This window comes from Corythoichthys intestinalis, chromosome 5, assembly GCF_030265065.1.
Source record: "Corythoichthys intestinalis isolate RoL2023-P3 chromosome 5, ASM3026506v1, whole genome shotgun sequence".
Lineage (NCBI taxonomy): Eukaryota > Metazoa > Chordata > Actinopteri > Syngnathiformes > Syngnathidae > Corythoichthys > Corythoichthys intestinalis.
The window spans coordinates 14,726,101-14,748,401 of NC_080399.1; the positions used below are offsets into that span (position 1 = coordinate 14,726,101).

General features: G+C 39.8%; 1 protein-coding gene across 4 annotated transcripts in view; it reads left to right on the forward strand.

Moving 5' to 3' along the window:
* Nucleotides 1–21,985, forward strand: part of lingo1a (leucine rich repeat and Ig domain containing 1a) — a 256,772-nt gene extending 234,787 nt beyond the window's left edge. For all 4 annotated transcript variants that reach the window (XM_057837394.1, XM_057837396.1, XM_057837395.1 and 1 more), the window contains one exon: nt 19,603–21,985. In XM_057837394.1, coding sequence (XP_057693377.1) covers nt 19,603–21,462 — 1,860 coding nt within the window. In that variant the 3' untranslated portion in view covers nt 21,463–21,985. The remainder of the gene's footprint in view (nt 1–19,602) is intronic.
* The last annotated feature ends 316 nt before the right edge of the window (nt 21,986–22,301 follow it).

A 22,301-nucleotide genomic window follows, 5' to 3' on the forward strand; every position in this document is an offset into this window, starting at 1 on the left:
GCCTTGGGGCAGTTGGTAGTAGTTCGATTCCCGGGTACGACTGCCCACGGTCAAAGTGCCCTTGAGGAAACCGCTAAATCCTAATTTGCCTCTGATGGGTTGGCAGGGCCTTGCATGGCAGCAGTACCATTGGTGTGTGCGTGAAAGTGTAAAAATGTGCTAATGTAAAGCGCTTTGGACGTGGTATCCATGTAGATAAATGCGCTATATACTGAAAGTACTCTCCATTTACCATTTATTGCATGTGCGGTTAAAAAAGTCTTGGTTCATAGATAATATTCAAAGATTTATTGCAAAGGTGCATGCTGTTTTTTATATTATTTTTTTTATCAAATAATAGGGGTCGGTAAAAAATCAAGATGAGCAAGTTGGGCATTTTCAAAATCGGTGATCAGCAAGAAAATTGTAATTGGTGCACCCCCAAAACATTCTTGACTACAGGTAGTCCTCGGTTCACGAACGAGTTCTGTTCCTGCACTGGCGATGTAGCCGCGTGAGTCAAAATTAACCCTTTAAATACCTCTAAACGCCCTCTAAATAAAAGAATATATTATATATATGCAGAAACATGTACTATACGTCCTCGCCAAGACATTGGAGCTAGCTAGAAAGCGAGGTAAGCTCCGAAATGATGATGTGAGGCACCCGTGTGGTTTGCTGACTTTATTCAGTTGCTCATGACATCAACACTTGCAGAATGAAACTAAAATAAAATTAAATTAAATCAGTCTCATCTTCAATAACAGTAATTCAAATTTGCTTTTACAAGTAGCTGCTGATACAGCAATAACAAATGATTAGCATGTATCAGTTAGCGTCCGCACATCATCAAAAGCAATCACGTAAACTCGCCCCAAGTATTCGACCATAATTGAAAACGCACAATAAATAGTACAAAAGGGGTTATATACAGTCGTCGCCTCTGGATGCTTCACAAGCAACAAATGTGTGCGCAGGCTGTCACCTCTTCACTCGGCTGCGCTCTTCTTCATATGTGCGTGTGTGGAATGGGTGGTGTGTACAGTGTATCACAAAAGTGAGTACACCCCTCGCATTTCTGCAGATGTTTAAGTATATCTGACAAAATGACACTTTGATACAATGAAAAGTAGTCTGTGTGCAGCTTATATAATGTAGTTAATTTATTTCCCCCTCAAAATATAGCCATTAATATCTAAACCCCTAGCAACAAAAGAGTACACCGCTATGAAAAAACGTATATCCCTAAATGTCCAAATTGAGTACTGCTTGTCATTTTCCCTCCAAAATGTCACGTGACTCATTACAGGAGTGCTGTCAGCATTGCTGCAGAGATTGAAGAGGTGAGGGGTCAGCCTGTTAGTGCTCAGACCATACGCCGCCGCACTCTACATCAAATTGGTGTGCATGGCTGTCACCCCAGGAGGAAGCCTCTTCAGAAGACGGTACACATGAAAGCCCGCAAACAGTTTGCTGATGACATGTCAATAAAGCACATGGATTACTGGAACCATGTCCTATGGTCTGATTAGATGGGCGGAGCTTTTTTTGTATACCACCTTCCGAAAAGGCTTCCTCCTGGGGTGACAGCCATGCACACCAATTTAATGTAGAGTGTGGCGTATGGTCTGAGCACTAACAGGCTGACTCCCCACCTCTTCAATCTCTGCAGCAATGCTGACAGCACTCCTGTAACAAGTCACATGACATTTTGGAGGGAAAATGACAAGCAGTACTCAATTTGGACATTTAGGGATGTACGTTTTTTCATAGGAGTGTACTCACTTTTGTTGCCAAGGGTTTAGATATTAATGGCTATATTTTGAGGGGGAAATAAATGAACTCTATTATATAAGCTGCACACAGACTACTTTTCATTGTGTCAAAGTGTCATTTTGTCAGTGTTGTCCCATGAAAAAATATACATAAATATCTGCAGAAATGCGAGGGGTGTACTCACCTTTGTGATACACTGTAAGTGGTGTCGCTTGCGGTAGTAAAACCTGCTCTAAGCTTCCTGCCTCAAAATAAAAGCATGCATCAAAAAACAAAAGCCAACAATAAAAAAAAAAACCAAAAAGACAGGCGTCGTAATCAGTTGAAATCATGTAAATCGGGTTGTCGTAACTACCTGGTTTTTTTTCTTCTGTTTCCATTATGCTATTACATCCTCTTTTTTCATTTTACCATAATTACTCCTTCAATCTTTGCTTGCGATATACATATAGTTGATGCTCTCATTTAACCCTGTTGAGATGAAGAAGTTAGCATGTGATTACTCTCGCCTGTGTGCCCCGTGGCTTCCTCCCACTGACCTAATACATGCAGATTAAGTTAATTGGATCCTGTAAATAGCCAGTAGGTGTGAATGGTTATCTGTCTCCATCCATGAGACATGTTAGCGAGCCAGTCCAGCATCTCGCTTTGTGTGTCACCCCACATTGCTTGTGTTATAATAGCTTCGGAACACAAATAGCTGTCTTGTCGTTGAAAAACAATGCAGCGTCATAAAACTAAAAGGGCTGTCTTGGGTCCATTGTGTCTTGTTTATGTGTGTCTATATAATAAGTAAGACTCCTATTGATTTCAAATTATATCTCACCAAGATAAGAGTTTGCCCTCGTTTTGCTGCGTTTTCTGCTCCACTCAGAATTTGCGTCACCTCTCTATGAACTCATTTACAGCTCATTTTCTGCAGCCTCGATGCGAGCGGCGGTAAAGGACATTTTTCTCTGCCAGACTCCCGTGTCACTCACAATTAAAATCAAGATGGCCCTCCGCCGCCCGGTACTGCCACCATCACCCTTCATAGCGGAAATGAAATCTCAATTATTTATGAATCTAAGAAGCCATGTTTGCATGTTAGCTGCCTTTCATTGAAGAGCCAGTTTAGCTACAGTCACAGCTGTAAAAGCGACAGCCCGGAGACATGCACTCACAGGTCACTGTATTAAATATTCTGCCACAACAAAGCGAAACGACACAGACACAAACAGCTACATGGCTAAATGTATTTAACTTATGAGAAATGAACAACTGCAGTAATGTTGATCATTTGTTTGACTAGGATCATGCAATTGTCAATAAGGTCAGGGTTTAGACATGTAAACATGACATTGTATTTATAATAACTCATAACTTCTGACTATTTGCCAATATTTCTAATTTGTGTTGAGTGATATCACCATGAGATGCATGCGAGAGAACCTAAAGCTAAATATCGTATTGGCCCGAATATAAGACGTTTTTTTGCATTGAAATAAGATTGAAAAAGAGGTGGTCGTCTTATATTCGCGGTCTAGACATTATACCCATTCAGGACGCTAGATGGCGCCAGATATCATTGAAGCGATGTTCTGTCATGACAGATCTCAGCTACTCTCCCCATTCACGACGCAAGATGGCGCCAGATATCATTGAAGCGATGTTCTGTCATGACAGATCTCATCTACTCTGAAGTTTAACCAGTTTGCATAATTTTATTGCAATGTTTTTCCTTATTCAGATTTATTTCAAGACTATAGTTACAGTTAGACGTCACTTGTTAATGCAGTTATTGTAATTTTGTTTTTTCATCACAATAGATTGGTTTATTTACATTTCAAAAACCAGAAGCCATTCATTTACGAATGTGATTGCACTTTAGTTTACATATTTAAATGTTTAGATATTAAGATTTGAATGAGGCAAAATAACATGCTTTTTCTCTCAAATATATCGTTGTAATCATTTGTTTCGAATGTACTGTAATTATTTTCTGTATAAAAATTAATTCGGTGTTCAAAAAGTCTTTTTTGAAACTTGAGTCTTGAAAGAGAGGGGGTCGTCTTATAATCAGGGCCGTCTTATATTCGGGCCAGTACGGTAATATTTACGAGGGCAGGTGAATAGCTTTTGTTTTTATTTTTTATATATATATATTGGGTCAATTTGGATGTGAGTATTGGGCCAATTTTTTATTATGAACTACATCTGAGTTTTTGAATTAATTTTTGGAACACACACTGGAAAAATTCCAATTAATATGGTTACGATACGTATCAATATGAATTGGTAAACCCTCAGGTGATCAGGAATATGGATTTGTAACCTGTATCTGTGGAACGATCTCAAATTCCAAAAGAATTGAGTAAATTTGTTAGCTTCTGCTCAGCATTTTGATATTTTTTCATAGTGTCACTGTGTTATATGCAGTGTTGTGAATCTTACTTAAAAAAAGTTAATTACCGTATTTTTCTGACTATAAGTCGCACCTGAGTATAAGGCGCTCCAGCCCAAAAATGGTCAGTGAAGAGGAAAAAAAGACATACATGTCGCACAAGAGTTTTCACATTTTTGGGGAAAATTTACTTGATAAAATCCAACACATAGAACAGATATGTCATCTTGAAAGGCAATTTAAAATAATAATACAATAGAGAACAACATGCTGAATAAGTGTACAGTATGATAATGTTACATGATGCATGAACAACGAAATGCAAGCGTGGCCGGTATGTCAACGTAACATAGCTATTAAGAGTTATTCAGATAACTATAGCATAAATAACATGCTAACAAGTTTGCCAAACCATCAGTGTCACCACAAAACACCAAAATAACTTGTGAAATGATATAATAATGTGTTAATAATTTCACACATAAGTCGCTCCAAAGTATAAATCGCACCCCCAGTCAAACTATGATAAAAAACTGCGACTTATAGTCCGAAAAATACGGTAGTAACAGTTGCAAATTACTTCTCCCAAAAAGTAATTGAGTTAGTAACTTAGTTACCTCAAAGTAAGAGTAATTAGTTACACAGCAAAGTAACTGACGTTACTTTTCATGTCGTACACGTCATTACATGATCCATTCTACAACCTGTTTCACATCAAATATGTTTATATAAACTGATTGAATTGAACTGTCTTTTTCGTTCCAAAAAAAATCATAGGTCAGCCTTTTTACATTTTTTAAAATTTTCACCGATATAAGAGTGTAATGGTATACTATATTTTATACTTTATGGTATACTAATGGTAAACTTTAACTTTCAAATGCTGTGACAAAAAAAATGTCCTGTTGTACTGAACCGTGACTTGTGTATACCGTCACATCACTAATATATATCAATATATTTTGCAATATGCAGGTGAGGCTTGAATCTCGTCCCTTTCTATCTTTGTTCTAGTTGTTGCTCTAGTTGTTTTGATTAAAATAAATAAATAAATAAATAAAAATAAAAAAAATCAAACACACGGTTTATGGATACTTCATTCAAGAAAAGTGTAGGGCAAGTGTCTATTTTTGGTAATAAAAAAACGAAAACAAATTATTATTATATTGTAGCATCTACAAGAAAACGCCCACTTGGTGATGATAATGCATACTGACCAGGAAAACAGTCCATTATTTTCAATTAATTGTACACACCTGAACGCCACGGACTATATGTAAAAAGTTTTCTGAGCTTTTAACATGACGCTCGCCACATTAAATGCTAATGCTAGCGAGAACGCAAATGCTATGCCAACACTCCGAGCCACCTAGCATCGCGTTTGCAAAGGCGTCACAACCCCCTTTCCTCCTCCCCCCTCCTACTCTGCTCTCTCCGTGTCTCCTCTCGTCATTCACCCAAATTGTAGTAACACGATCTTTCACATCCTTAGTAACGGTAACGACGTTGCAAAGATTGGAAAAGTAATTAATTAGATTACTCACCACTGACAAAAATAACTCTGTTACTAACTAATTTGCTCCCAAAAACATATAAATATGTTCTATTTTTAATTGTTTCAGTGTCCCAAAAACGTATTTATACGTCTTTTACGTTTTTTTTTTTTTTTTTTTTTTTTTTTTTTTTGACAAGATGCATCTCTAGGTTCTTTTGCACCTAAACTGCAATACACAATGCTCAAAACTCATTTTAAAGCAATAAAACTGGCCACTGCAGGGCAGTAGCGGATTTTGTAAGAACTCATCTCGTGTCAAGAAAGGAAGTGACGAAAAATAGTCAGGAAACGGAAGTCAGAGGGATCTTGTGAAGACGTGTTAGAATTGAAAATGTGGAGAACGATCGGGAAAGAAAGGCAAACGACACTGGAGGAGGGTTTTGAAAAGAAAACAAAACTATCGTCAAAGAAGGATTCAAAAAAATCTATCTTGATGAGACAGACAGTGAAAAAAGCATTTTGTACACACATAAGCCTCCCCTGCCTATAAGCCGCGTGTGCCCACATAGTAAACTGAAACATTTATAAAGAAATACAGTTTTCTAAGTTTTAATACCTTACTTTAACGAATCGGGTTACGATATAGCGCGTGACTTACAGGTAAGGGAGGTGCGGAAAAGCAAGAGACGTGCTGTTGTTGCGGGGGTGTCTGTGTGTTTGCTTCGGCTGCTAGAGGCAGCAGTCGTGTGTTGTTCGACGAGATCCAAAGTAAAGAATTGCAACCTAATTTAGCGGGTTACACTTTGTCATCGTTACAATACCTTAACTTTTCTTTCCAAACAGCGGCAGCAACACGGCACTTAGCTGACTCCTCAAGCTCACTCCTTAGTGTGGGTCGTCGTCTTCGTCACGTAGCAGACCGGCTTTTGGAAACCCGTTGGTGATGGTGGATTTTTTTCACGCTGCTCCACGCTGTCAGACTTTTGCAAAAGTTGCTCTTCGCATACGGCCACTTTTGTAAACGATCTGACGCCGCTGGCCATCCAAGCCTTCAATTCAACTCGGCAGGTCATATCCATTTCTTCTAGCATTTTCCATGATGCAGGTATGCTAATTTTACAAATGCACAATGATGAGGGTGTGCTACTTTTATTCGTGCACAAAGCACAAAGTTAAAATACGGGTAAGAGTGCAAACTAGCGTCTTCCTTGACACATACAATATATTCCACGTGTCTTGCGCTTACATTTTATGCTGGAGCGCTCCTGGCGGTCATTAGAAAAATTGATAAATTGGCCGCATCATTGCATACGCCGCAGGATTCAAAATGAGGGAAAAAATTAGCGGTTTGTAATCCGGAAATTACGGTACTGGGAGCCACCTCATTCAACCAGGGGCAGCCGAGAGTCTTCCCCATTGTCATGTGAGCAAATAGTTCAACAGTTTAGTTATGTGTAAATAAATTGTTACTTTGCGATCAAAAGCTCTATTTGTCTTGTTGTCTATGTTATTTTGTAAAAGGAAAACATAATTCAGATGTTTGGGATGTAACTAAAGCAAAAAATAGCTGTGTTAAAGTCAAAGTTATGTTTGAAATGTATTCATTCACAAAAAGCTCAATTTCTCAGTTTTTCCGTCAGAAATTGGAAAATTGCTCAAACTAAGCTATTTTCTAATGCTGATTTCAAAAGAATGGAAAAAGATATGAACTAACTTTTTACTGGCTGAAAGGAGAGAGTGTAATCTTTCTTTTGGTGGGTTCCATGTTTATATAGCAATAGAACAGAATTTTCTGTGGGCCTTACAAAATCAGTCAAAATCCAGTTAAACAGCCGGGAGTGAAGGGCCTTGCTCCGGTGAAATTGGCTGGGAGTGAATGAGTTAATGCCGTTAAACTCTAACTCGCAGTTATTAACAACACTAGTTATATGGTAAACCAACAGCTGTAGGGAAACTTTTTTTAAGTAATGTTTTCTGAGTTAAAAAATGAAAACAGATTTAAAATGATTCTCTGTCTTCAAACTTCCTAAAAGGCATGTGATTAAAGAGCTTAGCACCTGCAACAGCACCTGCACAGGATGTCAAGCCCGTTGAGAGGTGAAGTTCAGGCCAGCATCCCAACTGGCACAGTGGCGGTAGTTGTTTTCAGGACAACAGCTGGCCGCTGTTGGAATTCTGCACCTTGTAGCACCGACCGGCTTCTTGGCCCGGATTAGGGCTTTGGCGTCCATCTGTCGGGCATCAGCTTACATTTAAGCCCCGCCATTTCACAGGCCTGCCTGCAGTCAGCCATCCCACCAGGCAGCCGGCTTTAGCGCCCCAATTATACAGGGGTCAATTTTTTTTTTGCTCTTGAAATTCAGCTAGGCAAGCAATATTAGAGGAGTGTGAAAGTGATCTCATTAGGTCAACAGATATCGACAACGTGGGCTCTACAGTACTGTTCAACAAAATATTCCATTATCCTGTAATACCTATTTGTGATGTGTTGTTTTTATAGATGCTTTCAGAAAGGTGTGCACTTGTGTAAATGGTCTAAGGATTATTAACTCTTTCTAGGGCATTCATTTAACTCAGTGACTGCCATTGACATCCAATCCTTTTTAACTTATTAAAGTGCACAACGGCATTGCCCTTTCTCTGGATTATAGAAATCCAGCTATCCTTGTTTTATTACACCTCACAGCAGCATTCGATACAATCGGCCATACAGTCCTTGTATTCGCTTAGAGCATCCGTGGTAACGCTCTACAATGGTTTAAACCTTACCTGGAACATAGGACCTTCTCAGTAATGATTGGGGAATTTTCCTCCTCACAAACTTCTCTGTCTTGCGGGGTGCCACAAGGCTCTATTTTAGGGCCTGTTCTATTTGCACTTTATCTCCTACATTGATTTGAGTTTTTATTTGCCAAAAAGGTATTCAATAGAGTTTCTTTGTGTCGTCATTACTTTGTATTTGGGGGCTGCCAGCGCAAATGGGGAGAGAAAAACATCATATTTAAACAGTTTTGTACTTTATTGTAACGTTACTTTAATTCTACATTTAATTTAATTTAACTTGAAATATGTTTTGAACTTTCTCTGTTTTTTTTTCATATTGTTTAAAAAAAATAATCTGAGAAAATCGTCAATACAATCTTGGGTAAAAAAATATCTGAGATTTGTATTTTTAGGCCTTATCGTCCAGCCCTAATTCATAAGGAGTCCTCCCTATTCAAATGAATTGGGAATCTATCTTTGCAAATAGATTAAATAGTATTACAAATACTATGAATATGATTTTTTTTTTTTTTTTTTTTTTTTAATAACCTTTAGCGTGTTATTGGGGGTCATTACTAGAGTGTATCTCTGTTTTTATTTATTTAATTTTTTTATTATATATATATTTTTTTAATTGTAAAATTAATTTAAATTTTATATTTTAATTGTATTTTTTTTTCCATTTATGATTTTATTTATTTGTAAAAAATTACGTACTTGGCATCCACATACAAGGACATAAAATGTTGTGTCATATTTGCCATATGAAGGCCTAATATTGTGGCATACATGACCAGAAATTGAATGTCTACATATGCGGATGTCAGGATTTCCAATCTATTTGAATGATCGCTGTTAGCCCTCTCAGTTAAATTGAGTTGGACGTCTATCGCCGTCAGTGGCATCCAATGAGTTTTTTGGGGGGAACTGGGGTCAATCCTCGTTGCCAACTCATTGAATGCCACTGACTGTGATAGACGTCCAACTCAAACTTAACTGAGAGTGTAGCAACGATCATTCAAATGGCTGATATAGAAAATAGAGGGATTCAAGTGTACCTATTACAGGGTCCCGGGAGGGTATATGCTCAGTGTAGGGTGTCTAAATAAATAATCAAGTAAACACAGGTAAGCCCATTCAAGCAGAGCCTTGCAGCTGACTCAGCGCTTCAGCAAAGAATGAGCTTTAGAGGCTTTTAACGCTTTGTCCTGCAACACGAAGCGTCAGCATCATGGCAGGGGATTTTCCCAGAAGCTTACAGGTATTTACAATGGCGTTGAGAGGCGCTTGGGGCTAATGTGTTGTGTCAGGTAGACTAAAGCTTAGGCCACTGGAGAAGTCTTTGACTAGCCCACACAAGCTCTTGAATTACGCGGGACAATTAGAGATTTACAAAGCAGGAAGGCCATAGAAAAGTAAACGCGGGAAATCTATTAGTCGTCAGGTGTCACATTTATCTTAAAACAGGATGACATTGAATTGATTTTGTGTCGTAATTCATATTTGCAGAAGCTGAAGATGAAGGATACAGTAATTAGTTTTTTAGAAGCACAAGTCTAAAATCGAAATTAGAGTTGTCCCTTGTTTGTCCAGAGGAACAAAAGATATACTTTGAAGCAAGTATGGTCCCACTGCGACCATATGTGAAAATAGTTTGGAGACCCCTGCTTTAAGGGTTTAATTGTAACAATAATACGTTTTATTATTATTATTACTACTTTTGTACACTTTGGTTGTACATCCTCATGTTCCACATGTTAGTATCTGTGACTTTTGAATGTTTGTTGCGTGAAAAGAAAAAATAGATGGATTACAGTTTATCACAGTCAAATTTGTGCAGGTTGGCTGTCTTTAATGAGTTTACATTTTCTGTAAGTGGAAACATTGAATTCTGTGAACACAAACTTTGGACATTGACTGTTTTAGCACTCAGCATTAGCTCATGCTAGTTGCCATGTCAATTTTTAGTAATATGAGTTGTATGTCAGGGAAAATCAACGCAAAACAAAAATAAAAACTGTAGAAAATGTAGTAAAACAGACAAAAACTATATTATTATGTTCAATCTATTTGAACTGGGAGGGCTGATCATTCACTGTTAGCCATCCCAGTTCAAATGGTTTGGAATCTATCGCTGTCCAAAGTAAGCGATGTCAACAGATTTGACAATCAGTACAAGAATGAAAACTTAAAATATCAAATAGCTGCAGCCCTACATTCATTTAAAGGGAACCACAGATAGAAAGACTTGCAGTTCTTAAAAGATAAACGTTAGTATGAGTTAAAAGTAGGGCTGTCAAACGATTAAATTTTTAATCGAGTTAATCACAGCTTAATAATTAATTGATCGTAAATAATCGCAATTCAAATCATCTCTAAAATATGCCATGTTTTTTTGTAAATTATTGTTGGAATGGAAAGATAAGACAAGACGGATATAAACATTCAACATATTGTACATAGGTACTGTATTTGTTTATTATAACAATAAATCCACAAGATGGCATTAACATTATTAACATTCTTTCTGTGAAAGGGATCCACGGATAGAAAGACTTGTAATTCTTAAAGGATAAATGTGAGTTCGTATATTGTGACTAAATATTGCCGTCTAGTGTATTTGTTGAGTTTTAAGTAAATGATACTGTAGCGACCTAACTGTTCTGCCCAAATGCATGATGGGAAGTGGTGCAACCGTGTCTGTGTGTGGTGGCTGCAAATGTTATATCTTCTTTGCGTTGGGTACAGTACAGGGTGTTAAGAAAAAGATCAACTCCTGTCATTCTTCCCCACGTCGCTTCCCACAATATTTATAGTTGTTGTGGGAGAGATGTCAAAGCTTTTACCAATTAAAAGCACGGCCCCAATAAATGTGTGTACCTACTCCACTCACTTGACGCTGCCTCTTAGCTCTGTATATAAGTAGAACGGCACCATTGTAGGGTGTTTCGGCATTGCATGAGTGGGTCGTTCCGCACAAGCGTTAATAGCGTTAAATATTTTAACTTGATTGATTAAAAAAATTACTCACCGCCCATTAACGCGATAAATTTGACAGCCCTAGTTAAAAGAATTTGATATTAAAACCCCTCTTGATGTTTTCGGTTTTATACAATTTTTAAAATTAGTTTAACTACTATGTCACCATTGTTGTTGGCGTCGCAAGGCGGTGACGTCCCTGGACTACGCTGCCAGGCGTCCAGAGTATGACTAGCGACATAAACATGTATTCTGTTCAGCCCTTTCAATTTGAACCCAAGAGGAACATTAATGAGCAGGACAGCACTGTCGATATTCCCCAAAACCAGCAGCAAGACCAAAATGAACAGGAAAGACAGGATGAGACGAGACAAGAGTAGGACAAAAGCGGTGATCTGCCAAAATGTTCTGCACCGGTGAAACATCTACAAGAGGGGAATTTGACACCCAAAGTACTACTGTGTGCTTTTAGCTTGTTTTATTTAGATGCATACAGGCAGAACATACTAAAGATGCCTTAAGAAAATACTTAAACATAGTAATAGCAAATGAGGGTGGTTGAAATACGCTTCTTGACTAATGTGGTCAACAGATCAACAATCTGCTTTAAAGCTACTACAAGAAAACATAATGCTTAAAAGTAAGAGAGGAAAGGTATTTTTGAGGCAATGAGAAGGTAATAAAAGACTCAATGAAAACACAAATAGTAAGTACTCACCGCTTTTAAACGATGTGCGCACGTGTTGGACGTCTCGCCGCGTAAAAAACCAAGGCATGCAACGAAGGAATCGAGAATACAAACTGTCAAATGGCAGTAAGTCAATATCTGCCTAGGATCGGTTTAAAGACACTGCTGATGAGCTGGAATTGGATGCAGGTACGACGTCAGGACTCATCCCATAGCCCTGTAACAAAACAATCTGACCAGCAGCAGAATGTGACAAAGGGCAGTTTACATGGCGACTCTGCGGCACAAAGACGTAATGACTGAGTAGCAGAATGGCCTCGCGTGCAGATGGTGTCGGCGAAGACAGAAGGCGTAACGAAAAATTCTGAATCCTGCCTCCAAAGTGGAAGAATTCGATTGCTGGGGATTGAAGAGGGCTTTCTCCGCATGCATATCAAAGGCTCCCGCACGTCACATACGTATAACCGATAACGTCAGCACTCGTACACGTCACATTGGGCCTGCGCAGCAGTGCTACTAAACATTAAAAACAGCAAATATGGCGGAATGTCGGCTTTAATTTACTGTTTTAATAATATTTTTAAATAAAATATGTTGAATTGTTCAAAAAGGCACAAAAATGGAAACAAAGAAAAATGCCATTGCTTCGAGTGGGCGGGCATATTTTTTTCCGGGTTGAGGAGCTCGATGGTGTCAAAGTGCATCATTCGCTGTCACCTTGTAAATCTGCACTGCCCCCTAGGGCTTGGCATGAACACTACATCGTTTTCATGTGGAATTCCAACACTGTTCGAATAGAGACCGGCCCATATAAATGCAAATTTGAAATTTTTCGTATTCACGGAAAGTCACCACGTAAACGGCCCCAAAATCATACCAGTAATCATTCTAGCTTCGATGGCTGGCTAGCACAGTTATTCTCCCAGTCCAGGCCAACTACATCATCACCCCCAGAGTCAATTGCGCGCATAAAACATGGCGTCCACTGTACGTCAAAACATGTACTAAATTTGATAGATTTTTAAATCAATGGCAACATTTTATGTGTTTCTAATAACATATTTTAGTAAAAAAAAAAAAATAAAAAAAAAAATGTAAACAATTGTGGCTTATTAGAGCCTACAAGTCTTTAAATTCGAGGTTCCCTTCCCTTCAACACCTATAATACACATTTATTGGCATTGACAAAACAAACATTACGAGGAACTCACCTCGTACACTTGACCATAGGTTTTATTGTCTCCCACATCCACTGGATCAAAAATACCTGCAGGATGCCATGAAACTGGATAAAACAAGAACGCATGTTTGAGATAATTTGTCCACATTAACCTCATCAACTTCAATGGACATCCATTTCATTTAAACTGGGACGACTTCGAATGCTCGTTCAGCACCATTGAGGACACTAGACTAGACATTCGTTCATTCACCCCCTCCCAGGTACAATCGCTTGGACACCTAGCACCCTCAATGGCTACCAATGAGTTAATAGCAGTCATATTATTTGAAGTGTCTAAGAAAAAGCAAGATACATTAACAACTTCCACTTCAGTTACCAAAAATGGGTCACTTCCTGATAAGAAATTATAGAAATCAGCTCAGATCCAGTAAATCTACTGGGACCACAAACACTTCGGCAGACCTGATCTTAAATGAGTTGCAGAGGCTTAAGCAAAACATAATTGTTTGACTAATTAATCTTTGGTAATCACTGATGTGATTTTAAGTGGTCATGGACCAATGGGCCTTCGCTTGTTTGAGTGTGTAGTCTTACTGTTCCTCAACCATATCCTTTCCTTTGAGAGCACGCCCCCTCTCACTTCACCTTAATTAATAGTATCCTCGTGAAGCGTTGATTAGAACAGAGAAGTTCATTCATTCAAAGTACATGCCTGCAAAGGAGAGATAGCAATAAATCATTACATTAAAAAAGGCAGAGCCGGCCCGTCGCACCCGTCAGTTTTCTGATGGATCCGCATTTTTATCTGATGACCAACCATGTGGAGGAATGTGAGAGCCGCCGTAACATGCTGAATGTGCAAACATGGTGCCTTACCAACAAGGGGATAATGATGGGATCACTGGCCCCATACACGTTCAGTGTCAGTGGTAATCGAGTGGTAATCAAAATAGCATCCGATTGACTCACGTCGAAAACGAAAAAAACACTGTATTTTTCGGACTATAAGTCGCAGCTTTTTTCATAGTTTGGCTGGGGGTGCAACTTATACTCAGGAACGACTTATGTGTGAAATTATTAACACATTATGATATAATTTCACATGTTATTTTGGTGTTTTGGAGTGGCACTGGTGATTTGGTAAACTTGTGAGCATGTTCTTTATGCTATAGTTATCTGAATAACGTAATAGCTATGGCCACGTTCGCGTTCTGCCTTTGGCAATGTGTGGTCAATTGTATTATTGAATTTTTTATACTGAATGCATGCTTTTAGTTTGTGGCGCTTTCACGCCCACGTGGGGGCGCACTTGCACTTGTTTACATGAAGAAGAGCGCTCACACGGCAGAAGAAGACCGACAGCTACGTAGCTCGGAGTGAGTGGGTGAGTCAGCGAGAGAGAAACACGGCTGCGAACCTACGTTCATTGTTTATGCTTGTAAAATATCTCTACAGAGGCAACGCCTGTGTGTATCATCTTTTCTGTTGTTGTTGTGTGTTTTCCACCCGCGATCGGACACTTAGAGCCAGTTGTGTGGTTGTTTGAACGATGCGCTAATGCTAGCGAACGCATGCTAACTGTTTGTGTCATGTCATTGCTGTAAAAGTACCTAATTATCATTTATTTACGTCGATGCGAACCTGTTTGGTATCGAGGACGAAATATATTCAGCAAAATATACGGACGTCCAGCATCGTCATTTGGAAGTTTAGCCCGCTGAATAGCCAGGACCGAGCCGTAGCATCTTGGTGAGGACAGTATATTCGCATTTTGTTGTCCATGCACTGTACACATATTCAGCATGTTGTTCTCTATCGTATTTTTATATTAAATTGCCTTTCAAGATAACATGTCTGTTCTATTTGTTGGATTTTATCAAGTAAATTTCCCCAAAAAATGCGACTTATACTCCGGTGCGACTCGTATATGTTTTTTTTTCTCTTCGTTGGGCATTTTATGGCTGGCGCGACTTATACTCAGGTGCGACTTGTTGTCCGAAAAATACGGCATATGAGACAAGCTGACACATGGAATAGAGCTCATTTCAGCACTGCATTGTGCTGCGTCCAATTTAGCACTGATCAATTTTGTCTAGTGATGGAAGCCGCTGCAGTGATCTTGGTCATTTCGTATCATCTTGATTAAAAACTAATGTCTAGTGTTTAGCTATTAGAGGGTGTAAGAAGAAAAATATTGTGTAGACTAGACAAACATGCGATCTGTCATGTGGTTGAAGTTTTTCGCAGTTGTTAGCAAAACCTCTGTTATTGACTTGGTAGGAGCCCAACAGTCTACTAGCTTGATGCATGACATCTGATCATAAGTAAGACAATTGATTACCCTCCCTGTAGATTATTGTATAAATGCTTTCTGTCTTTTCGGCATTGTGTTCTGAAACTGTTTGTGGGTCTAGTCATGACTTGCAGTATGGTCCGTCGTTGCATACTACATGTGCTGGGTTTTTGGGGCCAAGATTTATTAAATCGACACATGAGAGACCTTTAAATCAAAGCTTCCCCATGACATTTTTTATGTACGCAGTATGGCCCGGTGTTGCTCGGGTGATAAGTGAAAAATTGGCATTTTCTATGCTAATTTTTGGAGTTTGGAATTAATTTCATGCACTAAATGGAGGCCTACAGAGATCAAGCCCATCTAAGAACACTCACAGACACGTAAAGTACAACAGTGTAAAATTTGGTCGAAATGCACCCAGCCGTTTTGGCGTCCATAAAACACAAACACACAGACAAACTCACTATTATGGAGAGTAAGATATCTAGCCGAAATGAATCCCTTATTAATATTCTGGAAAATTGTACATTTTTTCAAAATTCTGCGTCTTGTTGTGGAGTACTCAAAGACTCAACCTATCATCACAGCACATTTAAATTCGTACATGGAACCGTAAAGTTTGAAAGTCAAGTGCAACATTGCAATTGGAAGAGACGTCGTTTTCCCGAAAGATGGCACTGTTTCCTCCACTATAAGGTCACATTTTCCATGCTAATTATTGGTATTTGGAATTAATTTTCCACACAAAATTGAGGCCTACAGATATCAAACCCATCTAAGAACACTCACAGACACATAAAGTACAACTGTGCAAAATTTAGTCAAAATCCGCCCAGCCGTATCAGAGTCCATAGGGAACGGACGCAGACACACACACACACAGTTCCATTTATCTATAAGAATGCATATAGATTACCATGCCTATATCACTTCATATAACGTGCAATTGGCAGGGATTTTTTTCATATATGAAATCCCTTCAAATTTGTCCCATGAATTACCAAAAACCAAGTTAATTGATTGACCTGATTAAAGTCCTTCACATAACCTTATAGTGATGAATACATAATTGTGCTTAACCCTTTATAGGGCATGTGACCATATTTTCGAATGGAAAACAAAAGTAGGCCACAAACATGTGGCATACAAGTGTGGCTTACATGACCCAAAATGTCCTTGGGGCAAGTGCGTCTCAATGACAACAGACCGAGAGAGTATATGCTGTTGAGAACTCCTGTTTTTGTTAGCAGATCTTCAAGGTGAGCTAGTGCGTGATCAAACTTATTTCAATATAATTATGTAGATTGTTAGCATCCAGAGCTGTCGTGTGCTTTACATACAGTACAGGCCAAAACTTTGAACCCACCTTGTCATTCGTGCATTTTTATTTCCATGACTATTGACATTATAAACTCTCACTGAAGGTAATAAACTATGAATGCACACGTGTGATAGTCGGGATCGGAGTCGTGTCGTGGCTGACTGTCCTCATTAAATTCGTCATCTGACGGGAACAAATCCTGGGATCGACCTGATGAACTGACAGTAGAGATGAATTATTAGCTTACTCTGTGACTAACGGTACGCCCGAAGGTTCGCCTACCGCTGTAATGACAGGAGCGGCTTGCCTGCTTAAGAGAGCAGCCAGCAGTTTGTCTTTGGCGCTTTATTGCGCGCATCTCACTCGCTATCTGAGCGCGTTGAGGCTTCTTGTGAGAAAAAAATAATTGGAACAGCATTTGATCTTTGTCTCCGCTTATATCCAGCCACTCCGGTGAGCTCTTTCATAAGTTGGCATCGACTAAAAGCCCCGAACGAGGTAGGAGAAAAATGGCGTGAACAAAGCCTTGGGTCTTTGCGAAGTTTTGTCAGTCTACAGGCATTTTCCCAAACCTTTCTCTTCTTCTTGTCAATAGGAAATCCGTGAACACTCACGTCACTTCCCTTGTTTCCATTTGACTGGAAATTGCATCCAAAAGCAGCACATCGTGGCATTTTACTTAGCGAGTTTAGGCAGCAAAACACAATTGTTGTACACAATTGGAAATGTCCCAATTACGTCATCACTCCCAGCCCGCAAAACATGGCGTCAACTATCGTTCAAAATATGTACTAAATAAAGATGTCCCGATTGATCGGGTCCGATCACGTCATTTTCAAAATATCGGAATCGGCAAAAAAATATCGGACATGCCTTTTTTAAATATATACATTTTTTAATTAAATCGTTATCTAATTGTATTAACGTTACAGACAAAATGTCTTACACTCATCCAGAGTCTTTAGTTTTGGCTTAAAGTAGGGTTATCAAATTTATCGTGTTAACGGCGGTAATTAATTTTTTCAAAATTAATCACGTGAAAGTATTTAACGCAATCAACGCATGCACTGCACGACCCACTCACGCAATGTCGCGTTCAATCTATAATGGCGCCGTTTTACCTATATATAGAGCTTAAAGGCAGCGTAAAATGAGTAGAGTGAATTTTGGCAGCCTTTAGAGCCTTTTTTTAATTGGCTAAAGCCTTACAATCCCTCTCTCAACAATTAGAAATATCGTGGGAAGCAATGTGGGGAAGAAAGGTAGTAGTTGATCTTTTTCTTAACACCCTATGTTATTTCCCAAAGCAGAAAAGATATATCAATTGGTGCCACTTTGCACAGTCATGGTTGCACTTCCCATCATGCATTTGGGCAGAACAGTTAAATGGCTACAGTATAATTTACTGAAAGCTCAACAAATACACCAGATGGCAATATTTAGTCACAGTATACAAAGTCACATTTATCCTTTAAGCATTACAAGTCTTTCTATTCGTGGATCCCTCTCACAGAAAGAATGTTAATAATGTAAATGCCATCTTGAGGATTTATTGTAATTATAAACAAATACAGTACTTATGTACTGTATGTTGAATGTATATATTCGTCCGAGTTTTATTCATTTTTTTCTTAATGCATTGCCAAAATGTATATGATCGGGAAAAATTATCGGGAATGATTGGATTTGAATCGGGAGCAAAAAAAAAAAAAAAAAGAAATCGGATCGGGAAATATCGGGATCGGCAGATACTCAAACTAAAACGATCGGGATCGGATCGGGAGCAAAAAAACATGATCGGAACAACCCTAGTACTAAATATTATAGAATATTGCCATTGATTTAACATTTTATGTGCTTCTAACAGCATATTTTAGTACAAGAGAATGATTGTGGTTTATTAGAGCCTACATGTCTTTAAGATCTAGGATCCCTTTGAGTTATATCTGCAGTTTTTTGCCAAATTTTAATGTAATTCAGTTGATTCCTCTGTGGCTATTTCAACACAACTGGTGGTAATTTAACCAAGGTTTATTTCCAGGCATGGAACTATTAAATAGCCCTTTTTTATTCCACTATGATAGATTGGCGATGTTTTATTCATATTGACGGCACTGGTCAAGTTGCTGCCAAAGAACATATGGTGCAAAACCTTCTATTTCTGCTTTAGCCATATTAAATTCATATTTGAAATAGGAAGACTACGGGGGTGGGACAAACACTCGTTGTGCTCAGCGGGAATTGGATTGCTGGCTGAAAAATGTTAATCCTACTTGCAGCTGCACCCCGTCCCTAGTTATTAGGATGATAGCAGTCACTGATTGATCACCCGCGAGCTGTGCTGTGAAAATGGCACCCTGAAGAAAAGCAGCAATAATGGTGCAGTTCTGCAGTAGATGTAAGTTGATTGTGAGCATTGTTTGGTCTTTGATTTTGAAGTTCTGTGCCGGAGAAGTGAACACACATCATAGCACACCCCCACTCTTCTGTTGAGTCTGTGGCAGAAATATCGCAGCATCAAATGGTCCTTTCTGGGATATTAATAAGAAGTGCGTCATATGAGAATCGTGTCCTTTTAGAAATGTATTGATCGATGGAGTTGAAAGAAATCTCTCAATAACCCTGTAATAAGGGAGTTCTACTTCTACAGTCCCTATTCCTGTGCTCGCCATTTGCTTGTCAGTCCCCAATATTGATTTTCTAACGCCTTGCTGTGCCATGTCTTCTTGTTCCCCCCAGGTAACCGATAAGATGGCGGCTCGGGAAGCGACTGGGCACAGCTTCCTGGTGACGTGCTGGCAGCCCATTCTGATCCTGATGCTGAGCACCGTGCTGTCCGCCTCTTCTACCGGCTGTCCGTCCCGCTGTGAGTGCAACGTGCCAGAGCGCTCTGTGATGTGCCACCGCAAGAAGCTCATGACGGTTCCTGAGGGAATCCCAGCAGAAACACGTCTGCTGGACCTCAGCAAGAACCGCATAAGAACCATCAACCCGGACGAGTTTGCCAACTTCGCCAACCTGGAGCAGCTGGAGCTCAGCGAGAACACGATCTCTACGATCGAACCCGGCGCATTTAACAACCTTTTCGGGTTACGGACATTAGGGCTCCGTAGCAACAAGCTAAAGCTGATCCAGCTCGGGGTCTTCACGGGCCTGAGTAACCTAACTCAGCTAGACATAAGTGAGAACAAGATCGTCATCTTGCTGGACTATATGTTCCAGGATTTGTACAACCTGCGCTCTTTAGAGGTGGGCGACAACGATCTGGTTTTTATCTCCCACCGGGCTTTTCACGGCCTGAGTAGCCTTGAGCATTTGAGTCTTGAGAAGTGCAACCTGTCCTCTGTGCCTACAGAGGCCTTCACCCACCTGCACAGTCTGATCACGCTCAAGTTGCGCCACCTCAACATCAACGTCATAAGGGATTACTCCTTTAAACGCCTCTTTAGGCTAAAAGTGCTGGAGATCGCAAATTGGCCATATTTGGATACAATGACCCCAAATTGCTTGTACGGATTAAACCTTACCTCCCTGACCATTGCAAATGCTAACCTTACCACCATTCCTTACGTCGCCCTAAGGCACTTGGTCTACTTACGCTTTCTTAATCTCTCCTACAACCCAATCCATACTATTGATGGAAATAAGCTCCACGATCTGCTCCGTCTTCAGGAGTTTCACATAGTTGGAGGGCGACTGGCCATGATCGAGCCCTACTCTTTCCGGGGTCTCAACTACCTGAAGATTCTCAACGTGTCTGGGAATTCACTGACCACTTTAGAGGAGTCTGCGTTCCATTCGGTTGGCAACTTGGAAACTCTAGCCTTGTACGACAATCCCCTGGCTTGCGACTGCCGCATGTTGTGGGTATTCCGGCGACGCTGGAGACTCAACTTCAACCGGCAGCAGCCTACCTGCGCCTCTCCTGAATTCGTCCAAGGCAAAGAGTTTAAGGACTTCCCAGATGTCCTGCAGCCCAACTACTTCACCTGTCGTAAATCCAGGATTAGGGATCGCAAACCGCAACAGCAGTTTGTCGACGAAGGAGCCATCGTTCACTTCACCTGCGAGGCGGACGGCGATCCGGCTCCTGTGATCATGTGGCTCTCCCCGCAAAAGAAGTTCATCACCACCAAAACAATCGGAAGGATCTCTGTGTTGCCAGATGGTACCCTGGAGGTCCGTTACGCTCAGATTCAGGACAATGGAACATATGTGTGTATAGCTATCAACGCAGGTGGGAATGACACCTCTCAGGCTCACCTGCACATTCACAGCTATTCGCCCGATTGGCCAGTCCAACCCAACAAGACTTTTGCTTTCATTTCCAACCAACCAGCAGAGACTGGCGCTAACGACACGCGAGCCAACGTCCCTTTCCCCTTCGATATAAAGACATTGATCATCGCGACCACGATGGGCTTCATTTCCTTTCTGGGCGTTGTCTTGTTCTGCCTGGTGCTGCTCTTCCTTTGGAGCAGAGGCAAAGGGAACACAAAGCACAACATCGAGATCGAGTACGTGCCGCGCAAATCGGACGCTGGCATGAGCAGCAGCACGGTGGACGCTCCTCGCAAGTTTAACATGAAAATGATTTAAAGAAGCGGCCGTGCAAGGAATTAAAAAAATAAATAAATAAAAGAGAGAAACAAAACATTGCTGAGTGCTAAGCACTGCATCCTGGTGTGCTCACATGGGGAATGACTTAAGAACTTGAGAAGGGCCGTTGCAGACTTTTAAGTGAGAGGCAGTGAAAGCATGCCCACCGCAGCAAGGCATTAGTGAGGTCTATATGGCTCGTGGGCAGATTTTATGGAAAGTCATGTTAGTCATAAACAGTTCATGTTCCTGTGGATCTATAATGGGGAAATATAATTGACAAGAGTTACACTCACGCAAGCTGCCAGAAGGTAGATGGTTTGGCCATTGCCATTTTGTGTCAGTATTTATTTTATTTTCTCTTGAAATCCCCACCCTGAGGCCACGTATCCAGTTATGAATGAGATTTTTGTGGGCTGATACAGTAATGTGAATTTGAAGTTGAAAATCAATACCTTTAATCAGATTAGTGTTTGAAATGTGATTTTTTTTTTTTTTTTTTTTGTCCTACTTTTATGGTCTTCTCAACAACCGTTAATAGTCTGATCCATCAGTGTGACAACCATTGATCAGAAATGCCCTCCTACGGAAACGACTTGTCTGAAGAAAGAGGACACATTGTTTTGGATAATATTAGGTATAGAAAATTGGTATTGATGCGCAAAGGAAATTACTGTAGATGAGGACAATTGGAAATAGGAAGCTGGATCTCCGTGGGTTTGCAGCAGTTAGTCTATTTCTTACAAGTTCACAAGCAAAAAAAATAAAAATAATAATAAAAATAAAGTATGAATAAACATTTAGTACATTTTTATATTTACAAATGATACATTTGTCCT